At 39.4% G+C, this 17,807-nt stretch overlaps 1 protein-coding gene across 1 annotated transcript; it reads right to left on the reverse strand.

The window, feature by feature from the left end:
* Positions 1 to 11,541: 11,541 nt before the first annotated feature.
* Positions 11,542 to 12,510, reverse strand: LOC105212208 (ficolin-1). Its single transcript, XM_011184062.3, has 2 exons — positions 11,836 to 12,510; positions 11,542 to 11,767 (listed from the first exon to the last, which is right to left on the reverse strand). The coding sequence occupies exons 1-2, from the start codon at positions 12,474 to 12,476 to the stop codon at positions 11,671 to 11,673; spliced, it is 738 nt and encodes a 245-aa protein (XP_011182364.2). The 5' UTR covers positions 12,477 to 12,510; the 3' UTR covers positions 11,542 to 11,670.
* Between the last annotated feature and the right edge of the window lie 5,297 nt (positions 12,511 to 17,807).

A 17,807-nucleotide genomic window follows, 5' to 3' on the forward strand; every position in this document is an offset into this window, starting at 1 on the left:
AAGGATGTAAAGAAGGAAGGTAAGGTGAAAGCTCTGAAGGTAGAGAAGTCTCTCCACGCAACTCTTACCTTATATGCTGTGAGTATGTATATAGTATGGTACATATGTAGTATGTATGTATATATGTGGATGCAAGACTATGCTCTGTGACGCACCATAACCCTTTGGCAGGCGTCAAGGAAGCATGTGAAAAAAATTAAACGCATTCTGAAGCTTTCACTTATCCCACAGCGCTTTCGCCTCACGCGGACGGACGAACGGAAGGAAGACAATTGAGCTTAATAAGACAGTAAATGTGCGCACGCTGTCAAATTTATAGCTTACGTGCAGCAATAAAAACAACAACAACATCTACTTAGCATTCCCTCGACTACGAAACAAGCTCAGCGATTCATTTCGGCGCTGGCTGCGAGCTTAATTGTCGGTGCACACACCTGCATACATGCATACCTTCCCACTTGCATATGTGTCCGTATATGTGACGTCGAGGACTCACGCCACAAAATCCGCCACTTGGCCATAAACCCTTCACCTTCACAGGTGTTAACACCTGCAAAACCGAAGACTCCAACACACACATCCGCCGACACAATTGCTTGCTGGCAGGATGCATCGTTCGAGTAAATTTATGTCTAAATTCGCTCGTTACAATAGTGAGAGTGGGTGTGTGTATGCGTAGCGGAGTATCTTTGAATTTACATATTCATGCCTGAATGAACTCTTTCGGCATATACTCGTATGAACTGCCAAGCAGCCGCAAGAAAATTTCAAATTCATTTCTTTCGTTATTTTAATTTTGAAGTTTTCCAAACACTTTGGCTCTCCAACAGCCGTTCGGGCACGTCGCAGCGCCGTGTCGCGCAATTAACACCTCATCTGCGTACTAAATTACTTTGCGTAGTCCACCTTTGACTCTGGCACTGGCGCCGGTGCTCGGGCAAAATTATGCAATCGTTTCGACAAATTGCAAGAAACTTTGTCTGCGTCTCTTTTGAGTGCGTAGCAGAAATTGAAGCGTCTTTGCAATTAGCTTTTATCGTATAATTTTGTTGCTTTTGTTGTTGCAGTCTTTTACGCAAATTGCTTGCTTAATTAATAAGCGCCGTGCGCTGCTTTGGCTTAATGTAACTTTTTTAACACACGCGCCCACACATAGTATATTAATATCTCTTTGATTTCGGAAGAAGATTATGTCAGAAAAAGGCGGAGATTAAATAGAGTATTATTTTACAATAACAATGAAGTTTAAAAATTCATATTATCGCAATTTAAAATTATGGAAATCAGAAAACGCAATATTTGCTCTATGAAATCCCACTACCTCAATATCAAAGACCTTTAATGTCAGTCAACGACTATTGTTCGAGGCACCAAAGTACTCATTTTCCAAAAAATTTTGCCATATTTGGTTCGAAAAAAATAGTTGAAATTAACATAAAAAAATTATTCGTTTATAAACTAGAACTAGTTTTGCCGCGATGTCTGAATTTGGTATCCCTGCAAAACTAATACGGCTATGTAAGCTGACGTTGAGCAATACCAAAAGCTCCGTCAGGATCGGGAAGGACCTCTCCGAGCCGTTCGATACCAAACGAGGCTTCAGACAGGGTGACTCACTCTCGTGTGATTTCTTTAACCTGATGCTGGAAAAAATAATACGAGCTGCAGAGCTAAATAGAGAGGGTACAATCTTCTACAAGAGTGTACAGCTCCTGGCGTATGCCGATGATATTGATATCATCGGAAGCAACAACCGCGCCGTTTGTTCTGCGTTTTCCAGACTAGATAAAGAAGCGAAGCGTATGGGTCTGGTGGTGAATGAGGACAAGACGAAATATCTCCTGTCATCAAACAAACAGTCAGCGCACTCGCGTCTTGGCTCCCACGTCACTGTTGACAGTCATAACTTTGAAGTTGTAGATAATTTCGTTTATCTGGGAACCAGCATTGTTAACAACACCAACAATGTCAGCCTTGAAACTCACGCAGAATCACTTTTGCCAACAGGTGCTACTTTGGACTGAGTAGGCAATTGAAAAGTAAAGTCCTCTCTCGACGAACCAAAATCAAACTCTACAAGTCCCTCATCATTCCCGTCCTACTTTACGGTGCAGAAGCGTGGACGATGTCAACATCCGATGAGACGGCACTAGGAGTTTTCGAGAGAAAGGTTTTGCGGAAGATTTATGGTCCCTTAAACATTGGCAACGGCGAATGCCGCAGACGATGGAACGATGAGCTGTATGTGTTATTCGACGACATAGACATAGTCCAGCGAATAAAAAAACAGCGGCTACGCTGGCTAGGACATGTTGTTCGAATGGATGAAGGTGCTCCAGCTCTGAAAGTTTTCGATGCAGTACCCGCTGGTGGAAGCAGAGGAAGAGGGAGACCTCCACTCCGATGGAAGGACCAGGTGGAGAGGACCTGGCTTCGCTTGGAATAACCAATTGGCGCCAAACTGCCAGAAGGAGGGATACGTGGCGCGCTGTTTTGGATTCGGCTATAATCGCTTAAAGCGGTTCCTACGCCAAATATACATATATATATATATATATATATATATAAACTAGATAATGTTATTCAAAATATTGGACAAAATCCGACTTCCAAAAGTGATTTTTGAGATAAGTGCGTTTAAAGTTTTACATTCGTGCTGACGTCGCCTGATGGTCGGAACCTACAAAAGGTATTTCTCTTAGAATATTACTCGGATTCATTTGATATTTTTGGATAATATTTTAAACATATTGCACTATTTAATAAGACACATTTTTTTCAAATTTTGAAACCCACCTAACCCCTTAAGTCAAATATGATTATTTGGCTTTCCCAAAACGTTAAGAACGACATCGAAACAAATCTTAGCACAAATAAGATACTGACATAAGGATATACTATATACCCGTTCGCATGAACAATTTTTTAACATCACTTTAGTCTCCCAGAAACTCAAGCATAATATTACGTTGTCAAAAGGTTATCCGTCTTTTTTTTTAATTTCACGGCTATATATAAAGCGCTATAGAGCTCGTATCTGGCAATACTATACATCTTTGAAAGGTCTTGATATAACCTACAAAACGACGCTATGCATGATTAGTTTGGATATGGCATTCAACAGTAATACACGCGTCAACATGGAGTTCACTAACGCCGAAAATTACGCTATTTTTAAGTTTTTCTTCGTTAAAAGCAAATCCGCTAGAGAAATGTTTCGTGAGATTATTGATGCATTGGGGGATGGTGCTCCATCACTTAGAACTGCGGAGGAATTGTTTCGACGATTCAGAGCGGCTGGAAACGACACCATGGATGAGACAGCCGGCGGAAGACCTGTGACGACGAATGGAAAACATCGAGTTAGACCGGCATGTGACATCTCGTGACATCGCCCAGGAAATGGGAGTTCGTCACCAAACCATTTTAAACCATCTGCAGCAGGCTGGATATACAAAAAGCTTGATGTTTGGGTGCCGCATGATTTGACACAAAAAAACTTTCTGGACCGAATCAACGCCTGCGATATGCCGCTGAAACGGAACGAACTTGACTCATTTTTGAACCGGATCGTGACTGGCGACGAATAATGGATCACATACGACAATATCAAGCGAAAACGGTCGTGGTCGGAGGCCGGTGAATCGGCCAAGCCGGTATTGACGGCCAGGAAGGTTTCGTTGTGTGTTTGGTGGAATTGGAAGGGAATCATCCACTATGAGCTGCTCTCATATGGTCAGATGCTTAATTCTACCATCTACTGCGAACAACTGGACCGCCTGAAGCAGGCGATCGACCAGAGGCGTCCAGAATTGCCCAACAGGAAGGGTGTAGTGTTCCACCAGAACAACGCCATTTCGTTGATGTTTCGTCAGAAGCAACGGGAGCTCCGATGGGAGGTTTTATCGCATCCACCATATAGCCCGGACATAGCGCCAAGTGATGACCACCTGTTCCTGTCTATGACGAACGCTCTTGTTGGTGTAACGTTGAACTCAAAAGAGACTTGTTAAAAGTGGCTGTCCGAGTTCTTCACAAATAAGCAGTGGGGCTTCTACGAGGGAGGTATTATGAAGTTGCAGACTAGATGGAAACAGATTATCGAACGAAACGAAACATAAGTGAACTAAATCCGATCACTGTAATACTTTTTATAAAGCATTGAATAAAGAGCAAAAATACGGAAGAGAGATATTTGACAACCTAATATATAGCTAAAGAAGAGCACATCTTTAAAAACTTGTCATATATCTTCCAAGTCAAGATCTTTTGCAACCCCTTCTCCTAACATTTTAATACATAAGTTGGTAAGATGATTGTTTTTCACTTAAAAAGCATCCAATAAGAATATGTTGGTAGTCTCGATGCTAGTATTCTCTAAGTTGGCTTCCAATGTCTTCGAGTCCGAAACATATGTGCAAAATAGCAGTACTTCTACTGTGATACTTCCCATATCATATAGTCACTACTTGATAAATAAACCGCCCAAAGGTGAGAGCCAATAATTAGAGTCTACTCTAGAAATGTCATTCTGACTATGTTTCGTGATTTTTTAAGAACTGATCGCAGGCATAAAAAATCGAAAGTGTTTGTGAAGGATAAGTTCGTTGGGAGAGAACAATTTATTATTAAATCTATAATAAACTTTTGAAATATAATTTATTAGTAACCGCTATATGTTTATAAACAAATAGATTTAGACAAGGTCTATCAAACATCTCAACAGGGGTTGAAAAAAGTAGTCGACCATCAACATTTCGTTAATGACTAAGAGCATCAATATCGACATGTATTCAGTCTATTTTGATATAAATAAAAACCTTTTCTTGGAATAATTATATTTTTTAATATAATCGGATATCTGTAGATTTTAAAAGTTTGGTTTTACTAATGGAGCCCTTCAAAATCCAAAGCAATCGGCATTCAGCATGCTTGGTAAACATGGCGCTAACATATCGGTTCGATGTTTGTTCGAACTGTTCCACCTATATATTTAAGGTTTATATCAAGATATAAGCCAACAATGGGAAGTTATAAGGGAAATATTGAACATCTGAAGGTATTTTAATCATCAAACTATATCTTCGAAATATTGCTCACAACGACAAAATAAGAATAATTCTTCAAACGTCACTTTATTACCACGTAGTAATGAAAATATTTTCAGTTTTCACTCTCACATTTAAATACAAAATAAGAAAAGTTCAATTGAACTAAGCAAATTAAATTTCCCGATTCAAATTCAATAAAAATTATGCTCCCGATTCCCACTACTGTCCTAAAAAAAAGAGAACAATATGTTTTATACAGAGCTATAATAAAGCACCTTACTCCAGTGGGAGCAAAGCAAATGTAAAGAATTTGTTTCCATTACATATGGTATTTGCCAACTCATGGCACGTCAAGTCAAGTCAGCGCTAGCAATCCACACCAGAGTCACCAACAACACCACGGCTTTGTCAGCGTCGGTTCGAACTGGCCACAGCACGACACACCACACCACAAACTGCCGTGGCTAACAATAATAGCAAATAGCAGAGATTTTCAGATTTTCCACTTTTAGCAGCATTTTTCAACACGTCATGTAAATATTTGCATAACAACTCACATTTCGTATTCGTTTACACAGGCGCGGCAGCGTCAGTCAACTAAAGCGCCAATCACCGCGTTACGTAGCCACTGCACGGACATGGACACGCGTCCAGCGATGTCCAGCAGGTAATATGGGTACCCATCATCATTCCGAACACCACTCCAGAGCCGTGGCAGCAGCAGGCAATCGATGTATGTGTAAATATTGAGATTTTTCCGCTGAACCACTGCCGCCGCCGTCGCCACTGCTAGTGCTGAGCTGAAGTGAGGCTAATAAATAAATCGGCCAACCAAATTGAGCAGACGTCAGCGCCTTTTATTTTGTTGGAGCGCAATGGCTCAGTGACTCGCCGTACCGCAGGGGCAGAGGCAAATAGCTGAAGTATATTTGTGTTTGTGTGCACGTTTGCCCCGTAATGCTTTGAATGAATGACTCGCCAACTTGTTGGCTTCATTTCGCCCATACACAATCATATTTATGCATGCTTGAGCCTTAGATATGGACTATGGACTATCAAGCTGGTAAGTGTGCTCACAGCCCTCATCTTCTCTGTACGTTTCTGTGTAGATGTGAGGTGTTGCTTAGTTTACAAGTTTTTTTCTTCGCTTCACATTATTTATTGTTGTTATTATTGTGACGCAGCTCATTGATTTTACATGTTCTGAATAAATAATTGCCTTTGTGTTGTTGACTCGCTGGTGGGTAGATTGAACTTGGCGTGAAATTGCCTTAAATGCAAATGAAATTAAATGGATTTCACAGATGAATGAGCTAAGTAGGACAATGGGATTTGCATAAAGACATACATATGTACATAAATACAGATGTATAAGTACTTACATACATATATGTCATTACACTGCACATATTTTCATTCTAAATAATATTTTTTGAAAATAAAATTAAAATAAATTATTACATATTAGTAGGGCTTGTCGCAAAAAAAAACTATAGATATTTGCTAATCATTATCTCTTTTGACCACCTTCTTCTTGGAATTGATTGAGCTGCTGAAAATTACCACACCGCCATAGTTTTATCAAGACCTTCGTTGGTTTGAGAGAATCAACCCTAATAACTAAACGAATCTGATTCATGAAATTTGTATTATTCTAGCGACAGCCAAGAATGCGTAGACTTAAACAACAAAATATACGGCCCAAACTCTAAATTTATAGAATCGCCTTCTATTACCAGATTTCAATTGAGTCGAATAAATTTAGTATTTGGAAGAATAACCGCAAAACTAATACGGCTGTGTAAGCTGACGTTGAGCAACACCAAAAGCTCCGTCAGGATCGGGAAGGACCTCTCCGAGCCGTTCGATACCAGACGAGGTTTCAGACAAGGTGACTCACTATCGTGCGACTTCTTTAACTTGATGCTGGAGAAAATTATAAGAGCTGCAGAGCTAAATAGAGAAGGTACAATCTTCTACAAGAGTGTACAGCTACTGGCGTACGCCGATGATATCGATATCATTGGAAACAACACCCGCGCCGTTAGTTCTGCTTTTTCCAGACTGGATAAGGAAGCGAAGCGTATGGGTCTGGTGGTGAACGAGGACAAGACGAAATATCTCCTGTCATCAAACAAACAGTCAGCGCATTCGCGTCTTGGCTCCCACGTCACTGTTGACAGTCATAACTTTGAAGTTGTAGATAATTTCGTCTACCTGGGAACCAGCATTAACAGCAATAACAATGTCAGCCTGGAAATCCAACGCAGAATCACTCTTGCCAACAGGTGCTACTATGGACTAAGTAGGCAATTGAAAAGTAAAGTCCTCTCTCGACGAACAAAAACCAAACTCTACAAGTCCCTCATCATTCCCGTCCTACTTTACGGTGCAGAAGCGTGGACGATGTCAACATCCGATGAGACGGCACTAGGAGTTTTCGAGAGAAAGGTTTTGCGGAAGATTTATGGTCCCTTAAACATTGGCAACGGCGAATACCGCAGACGATGGAACGATGAGCTGTATGTGTTATTCGACGACATAGACATAGTCCAGCGAATAAAAAGACAGCGGCTACGCTGGCAAGGTCATGTTGTTCGAATGGACGAAAGTGCCCCAGCTCTGAAAGTTTTCGATGCAGTACCCGCTGGTGGAAGCCGAGGAAGAGGGAGACCTCCACTCCGATGGAAGAACCAGGTGGAGAGGGACCTGGCTTCGCTTGGTATAACCAATTGGCGCCAAACTGCCAGAAGGAGGGATACGTGGCCCGCTGTTTTGGACTCGGCTATAACCGCGTAAGCGGTGTCTACGCCAGTCAAGAAGAAGATTAGATTATAAAGAACAAGTTTCCCAAACCTCCAACTAATAAATCGTTACGGATATTTTGGGGTATAATGGAAATTAATGGAAGTTCTATGCTTCAGTTTGACCGTTATACGACCAAACTCCGCAGTGATACACTTATTCCATATAATATAATTTTTTGGATTACCTCCAGTAAAAGTACTACATCTTTCTTAACTCATTAAATGAATGAATAAAAACCTGTCCGACTCCAAATTATAAGCGGAAGTACTAGGTATAGAGAAGGCCTATGGTGTCATATTGAACCAATACGAGAGAATAGAGACAGTGAACATTTACACAGGCGGCATTGTTAGCACTGACGTCGCCAAAGATGAGCTCTCTGGCAAAAAAACGTCACCTGTTCATAATATGGGTTCCTGGCCACAGGAACATTGTCGAAAATGAAAAGGCAGACGATTTGGCATAGGAGCATAGGAGCTTCTCGGGAAGAAACCGAAGCAGTGCAAATATCATGCCCGTCAGGAAATATCAAGCAAGATCTCCACACACAGTATGAGCAGATTGCTCCAGAAAGATGGAAATCAACAACCAAATGCGAAATAATAAAACAAATTTGGCCCTAATATGACAGAGCAAGAACCAAGGATCTATTAAATAGATCCTGAAAAAGCATATGTAGACTTACGGCTACCATAACGGGGCTTTGGCCATTCGGAGAACATGCGCTGAAAATATGTTTGCACTATAACGATAGATACTTATCTTTCATACAAATTAGAAGGGAATAAGGAAACGGTCTTCCACTTTCTCTGCGACTGCCCAGCCCTATTAAAACCCTTGGGATGCATCAAGCACCAAATCTCGAATGGATGTCCACAACAAGTATTACGGAAATAAGTAGTTTCATTGAAAGCACCAAATGGTTTGACGATGAAACGAGATAGCAAATTACAAAGGTCTCAAAATAGCGCATCAAAATGGCGCATCTAGCGTTAATTGAGCCAGCACCTACCTACCTACTAAATTACAAACCATCCACAACGCTGATGAGGAAATCTAAAAATATGGATAATTTTCGTAATAATCTAGATTTATAGCCATAGATAAATTTCCTACCCAGGTCGAAACCCCTTCTTTGGTTATGACTCGATAGATATTTTCAAAAATTGGTTTTACAATTTGGAGTCGACTTAATCTTTCGAACAACATCCTTATAGCCTAGACAGACGGCAGAGTTAACCCTGAATAACTGCGCTTTTAATCAGTTCCAAATATGTAGGTGACAGACGGCATCAAAGCGAGTTATAAACTCTGTCAGTATTGTATATGTATTTTCATTCACAATAGATTAATAGCGGCCATGTTTAACAATGTTGCCAAAGAAAATGCCACTAACTCCCTCTAACTCTCTAAAATGTTTAGGATTAAATGGGAGACAGCAAACGGAGTCAACTGAGATAATCCCGATTAAGCAGTTAGCAGCAGTTAATTCGGATTAACGCCGCCGTCTGTCAGGGGTATTACAGAAAGCACTAATAAGACAGATAAGAGTCGGAAGAGCGCAAACATAAATATTTTCTTCGATTTCAAAATTCGCTCACGATCAGATGATACTTTATCAAGGTGATCTTACTGAATTCAACTGATCGAGTAGAACTAAAGTTTTGAGGCGGTCATCATGGATTTTATTTTATATTGAACATCGCATTAGAAGACCAACAAAGATTAGGTGAACTTTTTGCACCAGAAATGTGTCTTACTCTTCGAATAAACGATAAAAAAGGGAAGGGAAGAAGTTGCATATAATAACAAATTAAAGTAATTTGCACTACTATTCAACGAAGGAGAGAACTGCTTGGGGGACACATCGGTATTTATATAAGTATTTACTTTGATAAGCCAGTAAAGTACCGCGTACAGAGATCCCCGGTATTATTTTTTACATTTAATGCTGTTTCACTGACCACACAAGTCACAATCCTTTGTTATGTGTGCCACAATCCTATTGCGCCCACATAACTGCTCTAATGTCTGCAACGAAGCGCACACAAAGCAACAACAAAACGCTATTACGATTTTACTATTTTACTTTATTTGCTATGTATGCCTTTATGAATATAAATTTATACCCAACGTACAATATGAGTAACAGTAAAATGCACGGCTGGAAGAATTCTATTTCTACAAAATAAGCAAATGATATCAAAATGATGAAGCTTTAAGCTAACCCATACCGCCTTAGTCAAGTCGTCGTTTCTTGCCTGATATGACAACATCCCATAGCTTCATATGTGAGAACCCATTTCGAACAAAAACGTATGTTCGCTTGGGGTGGGTTAAAGCAAAATTCGTTTTTGTGTCTTATTAGTCAAAGACGTTTTTGACTAATCTGGTGTGGGTTGAGCCAAGGGATACTGATATAATAAAAAATATTTCTAAAAAATTATAAACTCATATTATTACATGTATTTAATTGACTAAGAACATGCGTTGGGTATAAAAAACCCATAGCATTCCCTCGCTTTACATCTCGACAAAGTACAAAGCAAAAGCTCTTAGGTTATCAAGTACTTTATGACGGACATTCAGTTGTATATACAATTTGTATATATAAATGTAAAAGCACTCGCGCACCTGTGGCTGAAGCTAATAAACATATCTATATTTTTCACACACGCTTTCAACATGTAGAGAGTCCATATACATATGTATATAAAAAGATAAATTTATACTAGTGTTTCCAGTATGTAGAATGACCAGCGTGGGTTGGCAAAGCTCACCAAGTCCTGTCGATTGTCACTCTTTTAATTTATTTCCCTCTCGACAATGTCAATTGTGGCAGCAGGTTAAATAAACTTGACTATGTAGCTGCCGTGTTATTTTTTCAACGCCAATTGTGGACCAGCTGTTATATTGTTGATGATTCCTCTCAAATGGAAACATTTTAGCACTCGACATTCCTGTTTGTCTTTCATCTTCAAAGTGTGCCATAATGGTGGGATAGGTTTGGTGTAATTGGTAAAAGTGAGTGGTGAGAGAGAGTTGAAGAGTAGTCATGTTTGCACTTTAAATACAATTATTGGATTTAAAGGCAATTTATGAGTATAGTGAAGTATACTAGACAGCTAAGGTAGGATTTTTTCCTAGGTTATAGAAGTTAAATACAATTCGGATCAAAGCAGAACTGAAAACACTGATTTAGTTAGTCCCAGTAGACGGAGTAAGCGATTCTGATCTACCCTTATAAAGTAAACTTGAAAACCCTCTAGAAAAGACAGCTCTTGAAGTTCTGCCTACTCTTACTTTGATCGAACCATTGAAAATTAGCCTGTTCGGTAGAAAGTCAGGGAACGTTTTTCATATTCTCTCAACAACATCAATAGATGATCTTTAAGTTTTGAAAGAGGCTCTTACGTGGATAATCTATAGCTTAACAACGTCCTAATCTGTCAAGGCCAAGATCTTTATGTGGCCAAGGACCGCCAACTCAACTACAAGATTTCCACATTTGGGGAATATTTTATGATACAATAATTACACAAACAAATGATCTTGAGATTTTGAAAAACGACGGACCATACATGCATAATATTTAGCTTAATTGCGGCTAAAACACAGAGTATAATACTGACGATGATGGAAGTTGAAGGGTTTGGACTTCAATGACAATGAGTTTACAAAGTGTAGACAAACATTTTTTATTTTGCGGATATGATATTTTTAAATCCTTTATATTAACAAACGTACTTCGTAAATCATAAAAAACCACTGAAGCATGTGCTTCACTAAAGTCCACTTGCTCTATGGAAGCTCATTTCCTCGGTCTTATCGCTAAGTGCGTATACTTCATGGAATTTGGATAACGTCCATTCCAGAATAGAGTTTGGTTGTACTTGCCATTCAAATTACTGTAATATATATGATTTGAAACCACTGATTAAAATCACAACTCGAAACTATTCAATTAACCACCCACCTCCACCAACAATCCTTGTACCACCAAGCGCCTTTCCAAATCTCCGCACAATTGTCCTTATACTCATCATTATCCTGATCATAGGTACTAAACTTTTGACCATCATGGAAACCTTTTAATGACTCACCAGCTGTACCTGAGTATTTACCCAAAACATTCAGCGCATACTTCTCATCCTCACCGCCGACAGCAAAGCTTTCGTATTTCGCATAAACGGCGGTGCCCGTATAGTCCTTCATTTCAATCCACAATTCTTGAACTTTTACTTGTGTCAATGCATGCAACTTATCCAAGCCGATGAAGAAATTATCTTCTAAATTACCAAAACCGGTTTGATATTCATACCAATTGCGATAGAAATTCACCAGTGCGCTCTGCCGCCGTTGGACCACCGTCCAAGCCTCACCACCGTTAGGATCTCTCAAGCAATACACATAGAAGGGATGTTCCAGCCAACCGGGTAAATATAAGCGATAAATACCACTCTGTGCTATGCCGGTCACCGCCTCAGCACAACTGCGCGGATAGTCGGGCGTGTAATTTAAACCCTTAATGAGCGGACCATCGGTGACACTCTCTGCTGAAAGCGTCAAACAAAAAGTGGCGAAAATCGCAAAAATAGTAAAAAGTAAACAAGCCATTGCGAGGTTTTGGCTATTAACTGTTTTGTCAACGTTATTAGAAGGTGTTTATATGCCTTTTGGGTTTCGTTTCTGAGAATTGTTATAAAATTTATTATCTTATCAGTGTTCAGATAAGTTGCACGTTTCTAAAGAACTTGGTGATTTTTTAGCGTTTATTGACTCTCACTCTCTCCACTTGTTTATAAACAATAAATTTGCGATTAAAAATCGCATCCTCTGCGGAAGTAATTAATTGAAACAAATAACTTATCAGTTATTTAAGACCATTTAGGAACTTAACTTAGGAAGATAATTTAGAGCTTGTTTATTTAAAAGCTTAATAGCAATCAAAAATTATCGCAAATGTGATATACGAGTACACTTAAATAGTATACATTTGTAAGCAATTTAATAAAGATAGATAATTGATAAGATAAAATTAAGTTGAGAATCAAATATAGAGCAACCTCCCAGCCCTTATCTGGATATGAAGGAAGGAGTAGTAAATATGTTAAATCAATGAAATTAGTTGTAGTGGTAGAACAATTATTCTGTAGTAAGACCAAATTAAAAAAAAAAACTATCAGGAACTCGATGGAGAGACACTTTAAAGACTAAAATACAATTAAAAATCTTGAGATGAAACAACCATTTATTATAACGACCTAACATTTACTTTTGAGGGAAGTTAAAGAATTTATCAGCTGCAGTCAGACAGCTTAAAGTTAAGCAAGATGGCGCTTTATTTAAAAACGAATAGAAAAAGATTAAATATGAGAAGATGACTGATCGGGAAAAAAATACGAAGATATCTCACGCTTTAACGAAAATGTTTATATTTGGTATGTGGTCCGAAGGTAATTCATTGGCTAAATTCCCCCAATTCCCCCAAAAAAATTATTGGCCTAAAGTGATCTATAACTTGACCTCCCTTGTCCGCTGTCTTGAACCCTTTAACCCTGCAAAAGTCCTAGTTTGACCTCGAGTGATTTCCACCTTGAATTCACTTAGCTCCACAAAATGTAAACAAACCGGACCTCGACAAATGAAAATGTGGCTTGACGTAACCCCTCAAAATGTTAACAAACTTTGCCTCATGCCGAGAGTTTTCGTATTTTTTAGATATTTGTTTGTTATTTTAGTTAAGAACGGAAATTGGTCAAATTCTGGACTTTGAGAAGAGGTTTCCACTTAATTAGGTTGGCAAATGCCTTCCTTCCGTCTTTTTGACTTTTGAATCTCACGACTATAATATACATCTTTGAAAGGTCTTGACATAAACTACAAAACGACGCTATGCATAATTAGTTTGGATATTGCCTTCAAAAGTTATAGACATGTAAACATGGAGTTCACTAACGCCGAAATTCGCGCTATTTTGTGGTATTCTTTCGTTCGTTAGGCAAATCTGTTAGAGAAACGTTCCGGAAGACCTGTGACGACGAATACCGATCAAATCATGGAAAACATCGAGTTAGATCAGCATGTGGCATCTCTTGACATCGCTCTGCAGATGGGAGTTAGTCAAAAAACCATTTTAAAACATCTGCAGAAAAACAGCTTGATGTTTGGTTTCAGCATGATTTGACGCAAAAAACCTTTTGGACCGAATCAACGCCTGCGATATACTGATTAAACGGAACGAACTCGACAGATTTTTGAAGCGGATGGTGACTGGCGACGAAATATGGATCACTTACGACAATTTAAAGCGAAAACAGTCGTGGTCGAAGGCCGGTCCCAAACAGTGCCCAAGCCGGGATTGACGGCCAGGAAGGTTTTCTGTGTGTTTGGTCAGATTGGAAGGGAATCATCCACTATGAGCTGCTCCCATATGGCCAGACGATTCATTTTACCATCTACTGCGAACAACGGGACCGCATGAAGCAGGCGATCGACCAGAATCGTCCAGAATTGCCCAACAGGAAGGGTGTAGTGTTCCACCAGGACAACGCCAGACCACGCACTTCGTTGATAACTCGTCAGAAGCTACGGGAGGTTTATCGCATCCACCATAAGCCCGGACATAGCGCCAATTATTAACACCTGTTCGTGTCCATGGCGAACGCCCTTGGTGGTGAAAAGTTGAACTCAAAAGAGGCTTGTGAAAAGTGGCTGTCCGAGTTCTTCGCAAATAAAGAGGGGGCCTTCTACGAGGGTATTATGAAATTGCCGTCTAGATAGAAACAGGTTATCGAACGAAACGGTTCATATTTGAACTAAATACGATCACTATAACACTTTTTATAAAGCATTGAATAAAGAGCAACAAAGCCGAAGGGACAATATATTATCTCACAGATTAGACGATATTTTCGACAAAAAGTGGATTACATATAGAATAATGAAAATCACTAATCAGGTAGTATATGGGAGCTGGGATAGCTCATGGATCGTTTTCATAAATTTTCGGTAACAAACTGCTCTATATCTAAAGAAATATGTTAAGATCTCTACACAAGTCAACCGAAAGTTTGAATTAAATACATATATGAGAGCTAAGGTACTTGACCAGGTTTATCCATTTTTAGCAGCAGGACATAAGAAGTGAATATGACTTTTTAATTGCATTAAGCTAACTCGAGGATTGACAGCTATTTTGGTTAAAATGTCAGCTATTGACAGGGTCCACTTTGCCTACAATTGGAGGCTTGAAAATTTTCAGTAGAAATTCTAAGACATTTATTTAGTGGATTTATGTATTGTAAAGTGAAAGCGTCAGACGGAACAAAAAACTAAATTATAAGACAGTAGGCATGGTAGTAAAGATAATGATTTCCGGACATTGTTTAACTTAAAATTTGTGTGAAATTGTTCGAGTACAATCAACAATAAACATTAAAAAACTCAAGAAAAATAATTCACGAAAATTTGGAAATTTATTTAACTTTTAAACACCAGCTGCTTTCACAAGAGACATCATTTAATGACGATATACGAGTATAATTTTCAGACCACTCACACACATCGCCCCCAGCACAACGTCGGCTGATGTGGCGCATGTCAAGGGTTCCTGATTTATGGTCACAATCATTTGTGTTTTCATCGCCTCCTTCTCAGCGCCTTGATGGCACATTAATATCGAAAGCGGCATGGCTGCACTGCCTATCAGCGAGCAGCGAAAGCGTTCATTATAAACGCAAGTGCAAAGGACGAAAGCCATGGGTGTTCACGACCTTTTAACACCCTTTAAATGTGGCAAAAGCGTGCGCTCCTGCGACACTCTGTCCCGCCGACCTGCACCGTTGTTAAATGCCAAGCGAATGGCACACGAAATTTAATGCAAATGTTGTTGGTGTTGTTACTATTCGCCGTTTGTTGTTGCTTTTATTGTCGCGCAGCAACATTTATACGACAACAAGCGTAATAATTTGCCCCATGGGGCACTTCTCCAGTACACACTTAACCAACAACAACTGGCGGAGTCAACGTGGAATCGCCCCACGAATGGGCGACTTGCTGGCCGACCAGCTGGACGACGGCACTTTCGTTCATTATGGACGCCTTTACTATTGGTAATAATTCGTCGTACTTAACAAGTACTTCATGCGGCGCATATAATTGCACGCTGTGTTTGTTGTTGTTGGTATTTTCATTCATTGTCGTCGACTTCTTACACTTGCCGCCGTTCAGCAGTGGCAAATTTCAATTTTAATGTTGATTTTATTGGAATGATTCGCATGAATTGCGAATATAAGTAAGAGTTGGTATGAAAATTGAGCGAGTGGAAGAAGTATGAGGCGACGAAAGTAAGAGTGGAGTGAAAGCGTTCGAGAGCTCGCTACCGACTTCTGCATATTCGTTGGGGTCAAAGCGGCACCATAGCCAGTTCATGCCATTATTCAATTATGAAGTCATTAAGTCATTTGTAAGTGCGGGCATTTCGACACTTTAACGGCAGACAAACGACTACGACCGAAAAAAAACACCAAACGGAAGCTAAGACCATTTACTACTAAGGAGTACAAACTGCTCGAGGGGTGAAGTGAAATTGGTTGCTTTCGACAACTTTAGGTTGTTGGCTTCAAGTGCGTTCAGTGTGTTTTGTGTTAAATACTTCTTTGTGTTATATTGTGTCACTGCTTTTAAGATTAATGCGTCGGCTCGGAGTGTTGACGTGTTTTTAGTGACGTCAAATGGCGTACAAATTATGGTGGTGAGAGTACACAGTACATGAAATATGCCTGTAGTACATTAATATTTTTATAATGCCATTTTATATACTTGATTAGCCCCTTAGACAGTTGTTGGTAGAGTCTTTGTGTTATAAAAGTATTTTCGGGACCTTGTTAGTGTTCTTTCAGATTTTTCAAATCGATAGCTTGAAGCTGCTGAAATTCTTCTGCGTATGAAATCTTACCGGAATAACTGGCATCAGCATGGAATTTCACGACATGAAAGAAAAGATCAATAACTTAGTCCAGTTGGAACGCAATATCGGACTAGAGATAAACCTGGCAAAAACAATGGCCATGATAGTCAAACACTCCAGCAGAAATCAAGTAAAGATTAAGAATTATGAAATCAAGTTCGTCAACAGAATATAAACCTCGGTATGAGAACTTCGGAAGCATTATTGCAATGGAGGGAGGAGCAGTAGCGGTTGCCGACAGTAGGATGAACAAAACAAGGGCTGTACTTGGCCAACGACAGTCGCTGTGGACAATCCCCAGAGGCACAAAGCTGAGAATATCCACATGTTCTTGTAGGAAAGCGAAACATAGCTGGTCTCGAACGCCATCACTCTTGGACTACAATCTGCAAATGTCTAACAATCTTCTACAGAATATATAGTGGTTCAAAACTATAAGTAATCAGGAGTTTCAGAAAATAACCAGTACTGAAAAAGGAATGCGGCAAAGACCTGGATAGGCCACACACAGAAGAAGACTGCAGTCAGGAGTCACTTAACTGAAATCTGCAAAGAAGCTGACCAAAAATAACTAAAAACCACATTAAACATGATATAGCGATAAGATTTGCCACGATTGTTCCGAGGATTGTTGATTCAGACCTTTTTTTCGAATAATCCCGCAATAAATATACAGGAAGAGTTAAATCCGGAGATTTTGGTAAGGGATTAGTGATTTTTTTATTGCAAAACCTAATAAAGTTAAAAACTACATTATATTGAGAATATGGGGGAAATTTGTGAAATCAAAAAAGGCAAATTTTGTGAAATACAAACTGATTTGTTTTGATAAAAATTGAGGCCGTTTTATTCGGCCTAAATTTTACGACTGACCTGTATTTGCTGATACTTTTCGACTAAGGCCAGCTATCTAAAGGTCTTAAATGGCAATTTTGAACTAAGATAAAGTAGAGAATTTGACACTATATCAACTACAG

This window comes from Zeugodacus cucurbitae, chromosome 5 (assembly GCF_028554725.1).
Source record: "Zeugodacus cucurbitae isolate PBARC_wt_2022May chromosome 5, idZeuCucr1.2, whole genome shotgun sequence".
Taxonomy (NCBI): domain Eukaryota; kingdom Metazoa; phylum Arthropoda; class Insecta; order Diptera; family Tephritidae; genus Zeugodacus; species Zeugodacus cucurbitae.